The sequence below is a fragment of the Populus trichocarpa genome, chromosome 17 (genome assembly GCF_000002775.5).
Source record: "Populus trichocarpa isolate Nisqually-1 chromosome 17, P.trichocarpa_v4.1, whole genome shotgun sequence".
Classification (NCBI taxonomy): Eukaryota; Viridiplantae; Streptophyta; class Magnoliopsida; order Malpighiales; family Salicaceae; genus Populus; species Populus trichocarpa.
In genome coordinates, this window is record NC_037301.2 from 14,719,593 (window position 1) to 14,736,216 (window position 16,624).

Genomic DNA, 16,624 nt, shown 5'->3' on the forward strand with positions numbered 1-16,624 from the left:
TTCAACTCAACCCAACCTCAAATGAAAAAAAAATTATCGTCATCCAATTTTTATATAATATAAAAAAAATTCCATCAATTTATTTCTTCTTTATCATATAAAAAAAAATTAAATAAGAGAAAAAAAAGTTCTAAAGAGACAAAAAAATAAAATTAAAAATATCTAGATCTAACTGAAATTCAGACCGAGCATTTTTGGATAATATCTAATTCATTGAATTATTTTAATTTTTCTTTCTAAAAAAGGATAAAACTCAATCGAAACATTTATTAATCTTTCTTATAAATTCTCTACTTGAAAAAAAGATAAATATCAAACTACTCAATTGAAAACATTTATTAAACTTTTTCTCAATGTATAGCGAAATACAAATTAAAGTTGAGTGATCAATTTGGACATCCTTTAAACGTTAGGGAGAGGTTTTGTAATGTAGTAGAAAAGAAAATGTGTGGACTAATTTGCAAATTCAGTGACAAGATTTCCCGCTTCTTCTTCCACTGAACAGGAAAAAAAAAAAAAACAGTGAGAGAAAAAATGGGATCGAAATCAACAACAATGGAAGACGTAGATAGATTATTCGAATGTTTCAAATGCGGCATTTCTCCTCCTCGTAAGTTCCAAAGAAAAAAGAAAAAAAGCCCAATTTTTTTAGTTAAATTTTTCAATTTTATTCGAATTTAATTTTTTAATTTGATCTCTTTTTTTAGATTTAGAAAAGAAGATTTACAGTTATAATGATGTTGCAGAATCTGCTGTGAGAGAGAGAAAGAGAAGTAAAGGAAAAATCAAGAATCAAGGGATTTCAATAAATGAAGCATCTCCTGGTTCAGCTGAGCAACCAAAGAAGAAAGTACATAATTTTTTAATTGCTTATTGTTTTTTCTACTTTTTCAGAGATGGGTTTTGCTCTTTTTGATTGGAAACTCATGTTTTGATGTTTATTGTAAGAGATTGATAAAGTTATTGACTTTGTATTGTTATTGGTTTTTTTCTTTTCCTAGTTTTATAGTAATGGGTTTTGCTTTTTTTAGTCAGAAATTCATGTTTCGATGCTCGTTGTAATGTAGAGATTAATAGAGTTAATGAATTTGTATTATTGTTGTTTTTTTTTTTTTTGTGATAGATCTTGCTTTTAAATAAAATAAAACAAAATAAAAAAAATTATGTTTTGATGCTGATTGTAATGCAGAGATTGGTAAAGTGATTTACTTTGGATTATTATTGGTATTTTTATTCTTACTCTTTTAGTGATAGGTTTATTTCTCATTGGAAATTTATGTTATGATGTTCATTGTAATGTAAAAATTGATGAAGTTATTAACTTGGTGTTTTTATCGATCTAGATTGCATCAAATGCAGTTGAAGGAAAGAATGTTAGTCAAGGAAAGCAGATCTCTCCGGTTGTGTTTTATGGGTCTCCACATGGAGTGCCACCAAAAAGACCCATTAGCTTGTTGAGACTTTTGCGTGAAATTCGCATTGATCTCGCGGAACAACAAAAATCACAATTGAGGTTGTAGTTCATTTTTTTCTTTATTTCTTTTTCTTTATGGTGTGAAGTGATTGTGTTGCTTGTTTGGTTAGTAAGGAAGTATGGGCAACATTTCCTAGGCAGAATGAAGCGATGAATTTTGCAAAAGAGCATGCAGATGTACGCATTTTTAGCTATCAAGATCACCATAATGGACAACGAAGGTTTCTTGTTTCTACATACAGAGAGTTTTGGAGAAGGTTCTCTCTCTTGTCTTTCCTTTTTGCAATGATGTTTAGAATCAATACAAATATTTCAGGTACTTTCTCTGATAGGTGTCTGGTTTTTTGCCCCATCGTTTTCAATTTCAGATACAAAAACATGGATGCTAAATTTCGCCACCATTATGAAGTGATTCAGGAGGTAAGAATCTTCCCCTTGTTTTCATCATAAAAGAAGACACTAGGATGATTGCACAGGAATCCCATTCATCATAAAATGTAAACAGTGTTTGTTGAAAAATCGTGGTTGGCTTTACGTTGATAAATTTCTATAAATTGCGCCTACAATTTCACGTTGTTTTCTATTTACTGTTTCATTTCAAGGCAATTGCATTGATGTAATTTGGTTGCCGCAAATGATGGTCATTTGTGTGCCATTATTGTAATTTATGCCAGTTCTATGCTATTGCTGTTTCAGGGTTTACCATGCCACCTTTATTTTGATCTGGAGTTCAGTAGGAGAGACAATGCAGAAAGAAATGGAGATGAAATGGTCGATCTCTTGATATCAGTCACCCTAGAAGCATTATTTGAAAAGTATTCTATTCAAGGGAACCAGGATTGGATAGTAGAGCTCGACTCTTCTACTGCAGGTATGGTGTTCTGGAGATGCATGATATTCATACCCTATCCTATATTACATAATGTCAAAGCATATTTATATGCTAAAGAACACTTAGTAAACCACTTTGTGAAATTTGTCTTGCATAATTAAGTGTCACTCAGTATATGAATTTCTCATCCATTTGCTATGCTTTGCTTTATTTGGTTCAAGAAGAAAAGTTATTATCACTTATAATTGTACTCATGCAGAAAAGTTCTCTCGCCATTTGATCATCCGCATCCCGAAGACTGCTTTTAAAGACAACACACATGCAGGTGCATTTGTTTCAGAGGTAAACCTTATGGAATGAGCACTTATTTCTGCTTACAGAAAATGAAGCTGAGAATGTGTTCTGTATTATATATATTTCATACTAGGTTGACTAATGCAGGAAATTTACTTTGGGTATTGGAGTTTAATTTTTCATATTTTCTTATAGAAATACCAATTGTTATCGCTGTGTTCACATATTATCAGATATGCTCTCGGATTCTTAGTACAAGAGGGAGAGATGAAGGATTTGAAAATATGTTTATAAGAAAAGATTCATCCTCTGCTGAACCTCCAAGCCAACTTTTTATAGATGCTGCTGTATATTCTAGAAACCGCTGCTTTCGCTTAGCTCTTTCATCAAAAGCAGGGAAGAATTCTGTCCTGCTGCCTACTGAGCGCTTCAAGTGTAAGGACATGGTATGCCATTTGCCTTGAAAGTTAATACAGGAATTCTTCAGAAGCCCTGGAAACTATGCTCGGCACATTGTCCTTAGGTTTTGTTGGTAACTTGACTACCATACAAAGGGGGTGGTAAATTCTATATTTTACAATTGTTATTGCCTCTGTTTATCATTTATCTGAATCATGTTGTAATAATGCACATAAGTGCCATATTGATCACCTAGAAGTCTTCAATCAACTCTGATGGATTTTTCCCCTTCAAGAGAATGCTGACCAGCTATTTTTCTGTTATTAGCAACAAGTTAATTAGTGATTTTGTGATGATCCAAATTCCCCAGACATTCAGCGCACAATAATATGCTGGTTTGTTGATTAACAGTGTGAAGAAGACATGTTCATGTCATCCTTGATCTGCAGCATGGATGTTGATTGCAATAAACTTCTTGTCTGCAAAATGGACATGGAATGTATGAAGACCCTGCAATTTGATACGGAGGTAAGTTTGAACCCTGTGTTAGTTCTAATGATGGGCAGCCCCCTTCATTTTGTTATGTTTTGCAATACCCTCAAAGTGCTTTAACTGTCATGTACTCCAGTAGTTTCTGCTGGTTCTCTTAAGATTGAAGTTTAGTTATTGTTGGTACTTTCAGAAGCAGCATGCTTCTAATGTACTAATTTTGTTTATCAATAATTTTTTCTAATGTAGGTAAACAATGATTACAGAAGACACTGCACCCCAAAAGAATTTCCATTGAATGGTGTGCCAAGCGATACTGGAAACTCACCATTCCCAGCCTTGGACAAATTCATAGAATCTATTGCCTCAATCGGAAATATATCAGGTGGTACCATTTTCAAGATTTATTTTCTGCAGCCATTGATTTCCCATTTTGGATAGTAAGGGTAAAAAATATGAAAAGTCACCTATTTTCTAATAATTTCATCACTTGAAACAGCAGGACCTGTTAAAACTGCTCTATTTGATTTTTCCTTTTTTTATGGTAGATATCCTTCTGTGGTTTCTTCTTGATTTCATCTCCTGCTGAATTTTCCTTTACAACTAAGTAACTTCAGCTTAATCTAAAGAAATTAATGGGAAGTTGGGACTCGGGCTCATTCCAGCAGCCCTTCAATTTTATTTTATTTTTTTTATCACTGGGATTCATCACATAACCTTCAGCTTTAGCATAAATTAATTTGTCATTCTTTTCCCTATTTTTGCTTCATAATTCTCTTATAAAATGTTTTAGGTATCGACTGCTTTTCTTTTTATTTTCTTTGTTTCCTTATTTACAATTTTCTGCTGTTTAGGAAAAATACGAAGCTGGTATTGGTTCTCGGAGTATGGACTGATGGTCTACAGCATGTCCAGAAATAGATACTGTGAACGAATTGGTAGAGAGCATAAAAGCAATCATGGTAACTCTTACTTTATATTATTTTATTTTTCTTTTAGCTGCAAGTAAAATATATTTGTGCTCTATGCATGAAATCTATACCCTTTATAAACTCTAAGTTATGCGACTGCACATGGCAAAATTACTAAGATATTTTGAAGTTCATCAAACTTTTTCTGCTGCTTCAAAGACTTGGTTGCCATTGTTTTGGAATTTCAACTACTTCCTTTAAATAAAAGAAAGAGGCTTATATGCTTCAATGCCTTTTTTTATTCAGTTATGTATGTTGTTGACTTGAGAAGGGCGGATTATTATCAGAAATGCCATGATCCAGATTGCCAAGGTGCAGTACAGTTTTTTCTGTAGTTTTGATAATTGTTGTGTCCTTTTTATGCATGGGTAATCACTTTTTGAACTGTTATTATCGATGGTACAGGTTACCGATCCCCTTTACGTCCCATCCCTTGGAATGTGATCTCTGATCCTCCATATTCTTATGATTCAGTGCAAATGGTGGATCAAATAGGGTCAACAAATGATTATCTTAAACTTCAACACGTTAGCAACGAATGTGAAGATTTTCTGCTTTGTGATAACAAACATGACCCAGATAGCTGTTCTAAAGATTCTTGGTGGCTTGAAGCCATAAAAGTTGCAGATGATATTGAAAATAAGCAGAGGACATCGGTTAGTGTACTGCTCTAGTCACATTTCAGGAGTCTTACTGCTTAATCTTATCTCATAGCATTTCCCATGTCAAGAGTTGTTATATCATCATTCCCTCCCATCCCCTGCTCCCTTCGGCTTTTTCTCTCATTTGTTACTTTGTTGAAGCAGATTCTGATTTTCTTAGTCAAATGCCCAAAGCATTACTTTCCTGTTCCGTTGATTATTGTATCATGTCCAGATGGAACCAGAGTTATGTTGGGGATCAGGGATATGCCTCCAGAGTAGGTTCTCTATGGCAGGCATGTCGCAGAGAAGTTCTCTCAAAATTGACGAAGTAGCTCCATTGTCTCTGATACTGACTTGGTGAATGGCAAAATTACACATTTTACTCATCAATAGCGATAACATCCAAACTGGAAATATCTCGCCTGCTTAGAAACAAATATAGCTGCCAGAATTGAAGTTTCAAGTTTATTTCAACAGTCCGAGTTCTGCAAATTTGAATGAATGCAGTTTTTAAAAACATGATATTTATTGAACCTGATTATTCTTTTATATTCTGGAACCAGGATAGCATTGACGAGGAAGATGACAATTGGTGGACGGCTGTGGAAGAAACTGCATCCCAATCTGAACTTATTCACTTCAGTTAATAAATGGGTGTTGACAGATGGTTGATAAACGCCCCTCCAGCTCAAACTGATGGCTGATGTGAATAATGTCCAACAGGGAAAGCACTGCCAACTGCGCCCGCGCCCTGAGCTAGTTGTGTAGCATCTTATTATGAAGAAGTAGCACTGATGAATTCGGATGGGTCGCCTTGCTGTTCAAGGTCCAAGCAAACCATGTCCAGCTTATGCATCATTCATCTTAACATTGCTGTACATAGATAGTCATTCTTGCTTTTGCAAGTCTCTATATATATCTGATTAGGCGCAAGCAATCTGGATGTCTACGTTGTGTTAGAAGTTGCTGTAGTATCCCCTATTAGAAATCAGAGCTCTTAACAGATCTAAGAGGTTGTTTTTCAACTGATATCGTGTAAATATAACTATAATCAGCTTATTACACGATTTGCATTGTACTGTATACGTTTATGGTTGCAGTAATTGTAGTTACCCCTTGTATAACGGTTAGGCAGTAATGGAAGTTACTTGATATCCAAGAGTATAATGTACCATTTCTTTATTAATGTACCATCTCTTTATATTTTAAGTTAATGAAGATCAACTGGAGGAACCCAAGTAGAGCCACCAACTAAAACTGTTGTCCATGCATGACTGTGTTATGTCAGACCAGCTGCCCACTTTACCTCTAGAATCAATTTCTCAGCATGCAGCAGTCACTCAATCTCGTGAACTGCTCCCAACAGAGCACACCAGGAATGCTTGATGCTGCAATCTTTAATCCTAGGAAAGCACTTCTGTGGGTCAAATGGAATGATCAAAGCGTGGACATTATCATGGCTTCCATGACCTTGTGGGGTGGAAACTATAAGTTCCTTGAAAATTGTAAGCATTTGCTCATGGTTGTTTCATCTGCCTAATTCCATTGAAGACTGGATGGCAAGAGTTTCAGTACTTCGTAAGCACAGTCACCAGGTTTGTATTAAGCACAATCCATTGCATGTTTTATGTTTATAAAAATAAGGAAGAAAGTTTGGGGCTTGTACAAGTTGAAACTTCTTGCAACCTTACCAGAGCAATTTTACCAGAATTATGACGCCCCTCTGATACATCTTTCCCTCTTGAAACAAAACCATAAATGCTGAAAAAACATTTACTAGCAAGAAGTTTATGTTCATCGCTTTTTTCTTCATACAAGTTACGCAACAAAAGTTCTATCATTTTATTTTACTTTTTGAACCAAGGACAAAAATAGAACAAACCACTTCACATGAAAAAACACTTGCACCAAAAAAAAAAGAAAAAAAAGAAGAGGAGACTAATAAACCAATAGGTAAAAACACACTTCTGACCGATACATTTCAAGATGTATCATTTATTTGGTGATAATATCATGAATAAGAACATGTCATTTAAGAGGAGACCAATAAACCAATGGGTAGAAAATGAATATCATTGTAGTAATATCATCATAATAAAAAGATTCAATCAGAAATTAAACAAGGATATAGAAACTACGAAACAGGCTAGTCACATCTGCTTTTACAATTTCGAAAGGGCCACTCACAAGTTGCAATTTGGTTCTTTTTTATTCACTTACATTGGATAGAGCTGCCTAGTGCAGAGCTTACAGAAGGATATGAGCCAAGACGCCATATGCAGACATCCAAGGTGATCCCCCCATGGGTACCAAGGAAATCATTTGGGACTAGAAGGAACCCCAGTGATGGAGGGTGATCGACTCTGGTTTGGATATTTCTAGTGGAAGATTGGAATCTGACATTGCTTCCCTCCGCTTTTGCTGTGAGTTCATAAAAGTATCCTTGCTTTGATGAAGAAGGCCCCATACAACTAACAGTGATCACATTTCCAAGACACTCCGATCTATTAGTCAGAATGAATAAAACATCTTCTTTCTCTTCTTGAAGAACACGGAATTTGTGATCAACCATAAAGAAAAGAGGGAAGCTGGTATTAAATTGGAAAGATGTCAAGTCACATAAATGTTTAATCCTACAATGTTGGTACAAACGCTTAGATGAGCCCTGGTAGTTGCAAGCTGGCAGGGGGCATGTACATGGAGCATGGGTGCAACTCTTATCATGTTCGTATTTCTTACTGTAACAAATGCTTTCTTTGCACCCATAACTACTATTGGAGCATGATACTTTCAGTGATTCAAGAACTTTCTCAATGGCACGACAGCGGTTATAGCCAATAGGCATAGTGCAAGAAGGACACTTGTGTTGAAGTTTTATGCAGCATGAAGAGCAAGCTGTATGTCCATTGTCACACTAAATTTCCCAGCAAGAACCCAGAAAAGAAAAAATCAATACAAATGTTACTCACATGGCAAAATATCATATGTAATTATGTATCATATAATAGCTCACATAAAGAACTAACGGATTGAATTAATGCAAGTGAAATAGCACTAATTTTTACATCAACTACTGATACAGATCTCCACCGAGGAAAGGAATGTTATTTCTGTGGATCAACTTTTCAATGTTTTGTTTTCCCGAGAGGTCCACGTGTACACATTTTTTTTTTTAAGAATGCTTAAAGAGCAATTATGAAATTTTAAATCACACAAGTTGCTTATAACTGGAAGATCAAAAATGTTTTGAACTATGATGACAACCTCTCTGATCCCCATGACATTGACAACTTTCCTATAAACATAACCTGGAAGCATTTTTTGGCAGAGCAGAATGATTATGTTATTCCTAAAAGTTCAAACTTCATAATCCTAGAAGAACACCAAGGCAATGGATCTTCAACCACCCATTTAAATCTCTCTTCACACTAAATCTGGAAAGTTAGCTCTGAAGATATTTGACATGTAGAATGAACTATGCAAACTTGGGCTCCCAGTGAACCTACAGGACCATCACATACAACAAACCATAGCATTTTTCCACTGTAACATAACAGCAAAAGAAATGCATCCCCTGAAACTACTATCACCATACCAGACATCCTTCTGTAAAATCATCCCAGCCTGCTCTAATACCTTTCAACAAACTCGCTTCACATAAAACATTCACTGCCTTTGATCACCAACCATCTCCAACAACATGCTTCGATCCTACAGCTCTCCTTCAAAATACTCTTGTGCAAAGTGCAACAACCATTTTCCAAGAAGTACCTGATTAAATTGTTAAATTTCTGGACCTCCACCATGCAAGGCAGTATGAACTTCATTCCAATCAAACAAATGACACTTAAATCCATTACATTAACTAGCCACCTTTAAGAAAATTACTGCTACTTTCATAGCCACTTCACCACACATACTGGAATTTTTTACAAGACCTGACAACAACTTCCTCTTCATAAACATCCAATGTCTGTCTTATTAGCTACCTAAAGATGTCAAATGGTAACAACATAGCTCTGATCTTTACACAAAACAACTGCATAATTAGAATAGAAAAATTCAATTTCAACAAACCTTTCTCACACACAAAATAATCCCAAGAACAAACAAACAACCTAAAACCAGATACAAAATCAAAGAAACTCAAAGTAATTGAACAGAATTTTACCCAAAAAATACCAAATATAAGCATCAAGATGGAATCTCAGCCCAAAATTCCAATAACCCATTACCATATTCAACACAAATATATAAATAAATACATCATTAAAACAGAAGAAATGGCATTCAGGTGGAAAAAAACAAAAACAAGTAACAAATACCTGAAAAACAGGAATGGTCAAGGGTTCACAGCAGATGGGACAATCAAGAACTTCTGGGTCTGATAAAGTTGCATAAATAACCCCATTTCTGCTTGGCCCCACAAGGGTATGTCCTAGAAAGACTGAAGCCTCAAATAATCTGTGTTGTGGTGGCTGTAGTCCCACAGTTGTTATCTGATTATTTTCTTGCGGCCGCGGTGGTGGTGGTTGTTGTTGTTGTTGTGGTGGTGGTGGTGGTGGTGGTGGTGGTTGTGGTTGTCGTTGTGGTGGTGGTGGTTGTGGTCTAACTATTTCTTCCACCTGCTCCTCCTCCTCCTCCTCCTCCTCATCTTCTTCTTCACTTCCATCACTTGTGTCCACATCGTCCTCTTCCTCATCTTCTTCAGATTCTTCATCCTCGCGAACAATTTCTCCCATGGTAAAATCAGGAGGAGGAGAAGAGGGAGAAGAGGGCCTTTGTCTTTTTGGCCTTGGAAAGCTTGACCCTTCTCCATCTTCAAGTGAGAATTTTGCCATCTCTCTCTGCAAAGTATTGATTTTTATTTGCATTTCATTACCAGACTCAAACCTTATTATCAGCAAACAACAACCTGTTCATTGTGAAAGGACTGATTTGTCCTTAAAGTTTTTACAGAACTACAAACAAACCCAACCTGTAAATAATTAAAAATCACACCTCTAAGGCTTTGCCTTTTTTCCACTTGTAAGCTGCCCACAAGAATGAAGAATCTCTAAGTGAAGTTTTCTCCCTACAATGTTTGTTTATATGTTTGTTTTTTTTGTTTTAAAAATATTTTAAATATTTTAATTTTAAATTAATATGTTTTTAGTTTTTTTAAATTGTTTTAATGTTTAGTATTAAAAATAATTTTTAAAAATAAAAAATATTATTTCAATATATTTTTAAAATAAAAAATACTTAGAAAAGTAACCACTATTACAATAACAACAAATGTACTCTTTATTTATTTATTTATTTTTATCTCAATTTAAGTATTATTTTTAGTTTTTAGAGCTAAAATAATTCATGATGTAATTGGTTGAGATTGATGAATTATTTACTTTAATGGGATCCAAGTACTCTCCAGTCTCCATGTAACAAAAAAAAAGTGAAATCCATGACCAAGTTTAATTTTTTTTTTTTAAATAAATCCAATTCAAAAGGTTTATTTTTTCTTGCTTTGATTATTTTGATATATAAAGATTTGATATTTAAGTGTTTTGGTCTTCTTTTTAAGTGATGGTATCAGTTAATGGAGGTTTTCAATGAATTGTTACTGTAATTAGTGAAATATAATTTCATGAGGAGAATAACTATAGGAGTTTAGGAGCTGCTTAGTGCGCTTGACAATGGACATTAAGGCTTTTAATCATTTCATTGATTGGAATTCCTACACATTTGTTTATGGCTTTTCATTCCTTCATGTGATTAGCTATTGATTTATAAAAACAAATACGAAAATAATAAAAACGTGTTTGGTTAAAGAAATGAAAATAAAAATATAAAATTAATTTTTATATTTTTAAAATATAAATTACAAAAAAATATACTCTTTATTTTTACTATCTCCATCTCTTTTATATCAAGACATTAAACAAACGCGAAAAGCCTTCTTATGTAATGTTGAATTATTGTGCAAAACGAAAGATAAAAAGAGAGAGAGAATGTGCTTTGCTCAAGACATTAATTTTGAGATACGATATTGAAGTTGGATTAATGTTGTCTCTTGACTGATGCTTGAGCACTTATAAACGGGCTAACTTGGAAGTATGGCCTCTGTACCTGAGTCCACAGCAGGTGCTGATCCATGGTGACCTGACTGCCATTAACTCGTTTTCCACATCATTATACCTTGAAACTCACTGTTGTTTTGTTGGTTGACACAGTAACCTATTTAAATTTCTGTTCATGCTTTTTTTTTTTCCTTTGTGATTCTTTCAGCTGTATGGTAGATAGCGGCACCCAGAAACGGGTGATTGTTGGTTGATTTGGTGCCAAATCGCCTTTTGCCTGGTGTCCAAATTATGCTACTTTTCACAGTTGTAGGGAGATTTATCCAATGGCTTCCTTCATATTTAGAGCAGCTAAATTTTTCAAAAAACATTTTACGTGTGCAATTGTATACATTAGCTCCTCCATTTTTTCAATGCATAAATTGCTAGCTGGTCTTGAATTTTGTCATGAAGGGATTAGTGTTCTTCATATTTGCTTTGCTTTTTTCTTTGATTGCTTGTAATAAACAATTTGAGGCGTTGCATTCTGCACTCGTTAATTGAAAAAACCAAAGAACTGGAAGGCTTGTTTATTTGTCTGATCACCTTGGTCATTTCCCCTTTGGAATCAGGGAACTCTTGAATGATCTCTGTAGTTAGCTCTGATGAACTTCCTCTTGCAGAAAAGCATGTCTGGTGGTTAGATCATGTCTCCCTTTTCCTCAACCTAGAATTTCATTTCTTTCTGTTTGATTAACTTGTTTCATTCTGGTAACAGGATTAAGGCCGCCTTCGTTATCGCATCGTGGGTCAATTTGCTAGGTTACTGGATTGACGCAATAGATTAAGTATCTTAATAAATTCAAATTCATGTTGTTTTTGATGAGTTGCTAAAAAGTTGATTATGCATTCACAGTATAGAATATTACCTCTGCAGACCATTTCTTTTCGATCCTCAGTATCCACTAATTACAAAACTAATCCTCTATGTCACAGTCTCAGTACACAAAAGACAATAATCATTTCTCATACTATATTTTCTCAGGCACAACACGGTAAGGAAATCAGGTTTTTATCAGCAGCCATACTTGAAAAATCATGGAGCACTACTATAAATCCATGTTACTGAGCACTGCCTTTTAACTAAACACTCGTAACCAGTTTTCCGGCCAACAACTTCAGCTAAATTTAGGAATGAGTTTTTTTGGAAACCTGAAAGGACTTGTTTTCTATGCATAATATTAGGCTCTGAAATTCTTTGAGTAGATTTGAGGACGTAATTTCCCACGATATATATCAAGGAAGATGTGATGTCGAAAGAGAGGAATGTCTTGTTGGGTGAAAGGAAAATGATCTCCAAGTGCAAGACAATCAGCATACTTCATCACAAATATACCACAATCTACTCCGCTGCAGTTGCAACAAACAAATCACACATAAATACTCATTAATTAATGGAACTGCAAGCCATTTTGAATTTTCCCAAAAGAGATGGTATGAAAAGTCAAGAAAAAAATTGAACAGAACTTGTCAAACATCTGGTCGCATTGGAGCAAAAGATCAGGCTCAACACTGTCACCATGTCAAACAAACTGAAGAAGACACTGAAAGTAATTAGTTACTTACTTTGTTTGGCGAGGAAGATCCACGGGCTCCAAAAATTGCCATTCTTGTGCATTATCATAACCCAACTTTGGCATTAGGTGCTCTATAATCCACCTTGAAATTACACCCTTTTTATCATGATGAGAATTTAATGAATCTAACCATAGCAATGCCCTACTCTCTATGTCGACACAGATGAGGATCCAATGATTTTCCAAGCACACTGGAATGAACAACTAAATGATGATGAAAATGATAGGTACGTTAGAGAATGAATTGAGCAAGTTACAAACAGGCATTGAAATCATTTGTCTAGCTCAAACATTAAGCTTAATTACCTTTGATGTGCCTGCTATCTCTTCAATGTTTAAGTAAGATAGCACTTTCGACTCGGTCCATTTCCCAGAAAGCAAGAAGCTCTGGTAAATTTTCACCAGAACACAGTTTAAAGCAAAAAAATATAGAGAAATAAAAAGGGCCTAGTTCTAATCTCCTTTACCATAATCCAAGTTGGCAACGAGTAGTTCTTCATGTACAAATTAGGAATCTCCATCCATCTCTTCCTCAGCAGCTCGAAATATGCATTAATAACCTTGTTATAAAGACATAAAACAATGGTTTCAGCATTTACATTAGATTTCAATGCAGAAAAGTTGAACAGAAAAATAGAGGAACTATACATACTGAGTCATCAACGTAATATTGTTTAGCCTCCCAGATTGGGGTGTTAGATGGAGGAATTCTAAGCAAACTTGCCAATGATGTGTCGCAAACGCTCAATTTCTTATCTCTCCCGGCAGAATTCCTGTAAGTTTTTAAGTCACATCTGCATGATTAAGACTAATTGATGGGCCATGTAATTGTTAAGATCTAGAGTGATTTCTGTGCGCATACCCTGTAAGCCGACGGGACATCCATCTGTTAATTCTTCTCGATTCCCTCTCTGTAAGAGAAGAAACCAAATATTCTCGTACCTCCTATAAATGATCATCACATTCATTTGTTACGTTATCATTTGCTATTAACAAGGGTGATTGTGACGATGAGCAGAGGATAAATCTAAAGAAACTTGAGGAATAGGCCTTTAATCTTCAACCGATGACTAACTGCAAAGAATGGAATAAATGTTGATTAAGCATTCACAGTACAGAATGTTACCTCTGCAGACCATTTCTTTTGGTTCCAGAATATCCCAAGTGTTTTAGAATTATCGTAAGCACTGTCATCTTCAGAATCTGAAGAGCACACTTCCTCTGGCTCAATTACTGAAGATACACTTGCATCTTCAATTGTGATGGGATAACTAATGCCAACCCCTTGAGTGATAAAGATTTTTCACAAAATCAGAAAATACAAATGAGCACAATTACTTGATGATTAAACATAGGAAAAGAAGAGGAAGAATGCAAGATATTATTTACCTCTACTAAACTCAGTTGGATCGATGGGTTCCCACAATGAAGCAAAGAACAGTGGGTGACCATGAAATGGGTAGAACATAGGAAATTTACAAATAGTTTTGAACAACCTGGATGCGTTCTGAAATGGACGGAACCCTGCACCACGCAATCGTTCTTTCCACTGATCAAATGTCTGGTGCCGCTCAACCCTGTCAATGCCCTTACATGCAACAACATTGCTAATCTGTCGTCTCCAGTGCCTCTCCAGTATCTCTTCTCTCTCTGTCTCACCAGAAACGCAATTAAAATGATTAAAAACTCTAGAGTAGTATTGGAAAGACAGGGCAAAACGGTCAAAGAAATCAGGACTGTTGTGATCGGCTTCCTGCTCATTAATCAACATAAATTTTGATTTCAGCTCCTTCAGTTTTGAAAGTACTCTCTCGATTGCTCCCTCAATGGCAAGCAATTTGTGGAGTTCAAATTCCCATCTCACTATAACTATCTCATCCTCGCTTGTGCTTTCCAGTTTGAGTACACATTCTTCTATATCAGCAGGAATACTGGCTTCTAATTGTTTGAGCTGGAAATCGATGTTCAACTGTCGTGCCAGTTCAGTGAGTTTTCGTTGCCTTTCTTGGATATGGTTGTTGTCTTTACACGGATTTGGCCCGATATTAGTTAACCGGAATACTCTATTGGGCAGAAACTTTCTTAACAAAGAATCATATTCCCGGCTGCCTAGCATGATGGAAAAGTCAATGAAGTGGACTGGTTGCTTTCCACTGAAATAGGCAGCGGCAAGGTAATCGATGGTGGCAGGGATGAATTCAAAATAACGAAGAGAACGTTGGGTGTTCACAATTGAGGAGGGAAGCAACGGAAAAGGATTTCGAGGATACACTCCATGGACTCGCCTAGCCAGAGCTTCAGCAAAGTAGCTGACAACTTTTTTTGTCACTTCACTGGTTTCCTCGGCAGTCAGACCTTCCATTTCCTCATAAAGAACATCTGCTAGTTTGAGATTACCAACTGCAACTGCCTTAGCACAAGCCATCAATTTGTTGACCAGAGGAGAGCTCATTTCTGTAAGCACCAAATTAAGATCCGGTGGCCCTGTCATGTGGATGGATAAACAGAATACATGGTGATCTCTTTTCTTTCTTTGGTAGCTTATAACGAAGTATTCGTGATCCATCAGCCCCCCCATTCCCTTCCTCCCTCTTTCCTCGTTTTTTTTTTCTTTCTTTTTCTTTATTGACTATGAATTGCTTTGTTCCTGCAAGTCAATGGCGGGCAGGCAGGTACTCTCTGTCCACACACATTTGCCAACCAATATATTTGCTTGACTCCCACGCAACACCATCTTCTTTTGGTCGAGTCTAGCAGGACCCGACCTTACAAGCTTCCTTTCTTCCAAGTTGTATGGCTCCTTCCTTGAAACACTCCATTAAATAAAGTCATAAATTGCTTCATTCTCCGCCACCAATTAATCATTTTAGTTTAAAATTCTTTTTCCATCATCAGATCATCATATGTATTGATATATTTAGCGAAATTTATTTATGCGCAGCACACACGCCTATGCAGAAGACTCGTCGAATTCTATAGAAATAGACGTTGGCAGCCTTGTCAGATTAATAATACGAGAAAGGCTAGCAGTTCAACAACAGGACCTTCTTTTCTTAGCTCGGATAGGGAAAAGGGATCCCACCTCTAATCACACACACATATATTCATGTAGGCACAGACAGACATTTGCCATAGGATCACTGCAGAAGGAACCGAATATCAAGGAATCAGATATCTAGAATGGCTTGGTAGTCGAGGTTTAGTTGCCACCATTGATGACATTAACCAAGTATATTAATATAATCAGGGGGTATACTTTTGGCACTTGCCAAGGAAATGTTCAAGCTAACAACATAATAACCTAATGCATTAGCATTCATATTCTATTAAACTACTAGCTAGTTGTTTGACTCACGTTTGGATATTTGTTTTTTCAAAAAAAAAAACATCCAAAAGAAAATTGTTCCCAAGGAAAACTTTTTTTGAGAATTCAAATAAGGATAATGTTAAAGAAGAGTGGTACTGCCAATAAAGCATTTGTTTAGTTAGGTGCATTGGTTGTGCTTTTAAAATTATAATTGTGTTCTTATAATGCATTGAAAAAAAATAATGCCACTCTTCATTGGCATTCAACTCAACGGATGTGATTCAATTATCCTTGAATTTGACTCAAAAAAAATGCAAACGCATAAAAAAAAACATTTAAGGACTAAATTGAGAAAAAAAAAACAAGGTTTTGAATAACAAATCCACAATAAAATGTGAGAGGGTTAACAGTGATGTATGCATAATGATTTGGCCACACTATTTAATATTTTTTGATAATTAATTAATGATGGAGAATTTTTAACTGTGTTGTCACTGTGGCCTCAAGTATCAGAACACAAATATTTGATAGAAAGAAAT

The 16,624-nt window shown here is 35.5% G+C and overlaps 3 protein-coding genes across 4 annotated transcripts; 1 reads left to right on the forward strand and 2 right to left on the reverse strand.

Moving 5' to 3' along the window:
* The first annotated feature begins 466 nt into the window (after positions 1 to 466).
* LOC18106454 (uncharacterized) lies at positions 467 to 6,321 on the forward strand. Of its 2 annotated transcripts, XM_024589131.2 has the most exons (15): positions 467 to 610; positions 747 to 850; positions 1,344 to 1,513; positions 1,585 to 1,731; positions 1,843 to 1,894; positions 2,171 to 2,345; positions 2,566 to 2,648; positions 2,834 to 3,046; positions 3,411 to 3,527; positions 3,738 to 3,873; positions 4,343 to 4,450; positions 4,706 to 4,771; positions 4,865 to 5,115; positions 5,336 to 5,460; positions 5,667 to 6,321. In XM_024589131.2, the coding sequence occupies exons 1-15, from the start codon at positions 535 to 537 to the stop codon at positions 5,773 to 5,775; spliced, it is 1,932 nt and encodes a 643-aa protein (XP_024444899.2). In that variant the 5' UTR covers positions 467 to 534; the 3' UTR covers positions 5,776 to 6,321. The 2 variants fall into 2 exon arrangements, with proteins under 2 accessions (XP_024444899.2, XP_024444901.2); XM_024589133.2 differs by lacking the exon at positions 5,336 to 5,460.
* Positions 6,322 to 7,150: 829 nt separating this feature from the next.
* LOC18106453 (E3 ubiquitin-protein ligase SINA-like 7) lies at positions 7,151 to 10,079 on the reverse strand. The gene is made up of 2 exons (XM_006372315.3): positions 9,429 to 10,079; positions 7,151 to 8,017 (listed from the first exon to the last, which is right to left on the reverse strand). The coding sequence occupies exons 1-2, from the start codon at positions 9,975 to 9,977 to the stop codon at positions 7,316 to 7,318; spliced, it is 1,251 nt and encodes a 416-aa protein (XP_006372377.3). The 5' UTR covers positions 9,978 to 10,079; the 3' UTR covers positions 7,151 to 7,315.
* Positions 10,080 to 12,059: 1,980 nt separating this feature from the next.
* Positions 12,060 to 15,554, reverse strand: LOC18109206 (protein SLENDER RICE1-LIKE 1). The gene is made up of 8 exons (XM_024588615.2): positions 14,168 to 15,554; positions 13,905 to 14,062; positions 13,641 to 13,723; positions 13,431 to 13,551; positions 13,246 to 13,338; positions 13,085 to 13,165; positions 12,768 to 12,982; positions 12,060 to 12,551 (listed from the first exon to the last, which is right to left on the reverse strand). The coding sequence occupies exons 1-8, from the start codon at positions 15,354 to 15,356 to the stop codon at positions 12,383 to 12,385; spliced, it is 2,109 nt and encodes a 702-aa protein (XP_024444383.2). The 5' UTR covers positions 15,357 to 15,554; the 3' UTR covers positions 12,060 to 12,382.
* Positions 15,555 to 16,624: the final 1,070 nt, after the last annotated feature.

Excerpts from the sequence above, each read along its gene's own strand:
- LOC18106454 (XM_024589131.2), top strand. The coding sequence starts at position 535 with ATGGGATCGAAATCAACAACAATGGAAGACGTAGATAGATTATTCGAA. Across the intron at positions 1,732-1,842 it reads TACAGAGAGTTTTGGAGAAG|ATACAAAAACATGGATGCTA; the intron begins GTTCTCTCTCTT and ends TTTCAATTTCAG. Across the intron at positions 5,116-5,335 it reads AAAATAAGCAGAGGACATCG|ATGGAACCAGAGTTATGTTG; the intron begins GTTAGTGTACTG and ends TATCATGTCCAG.
- LOC18106453 (XM_006372315.3), bottom strand. The coding sequence starts at position 9,977 with ATGCAAATAAAAATCAATACTTTGCAGAGAGAGATGGCAAAATTCTCA. Across the intron at positions 8,018-9,428 it reads TGACCATTCCTGTTTTTCAG|TGTGACAATGGACATACAGC; the intron begins GTATTTGTTACT and ends TGGGAAATTTAG.
- LOC18109206 (XM_024588615.2), bottom strand. The coding sequence starts at position 15,356 with ATGGGGGGGCTGATGGATCACGAATACTTCGTTATAAGCTACCAAAGA. Across the intron at positions 13,724-13,904 it reads AAAAGAAATGGTCTGCAGAG|GAGGTACGAGAATATTTGGT; the intron begins GTAACATTCTGT and ends GATCATTTATAG. Across the intron at positions 13,339-13,430 it reads AATATTACGTTGATGACTCA|GTTATTAATGCATATTTCGA; the intron begins GTATGTATAGTT and ends CTTTATAACAAG.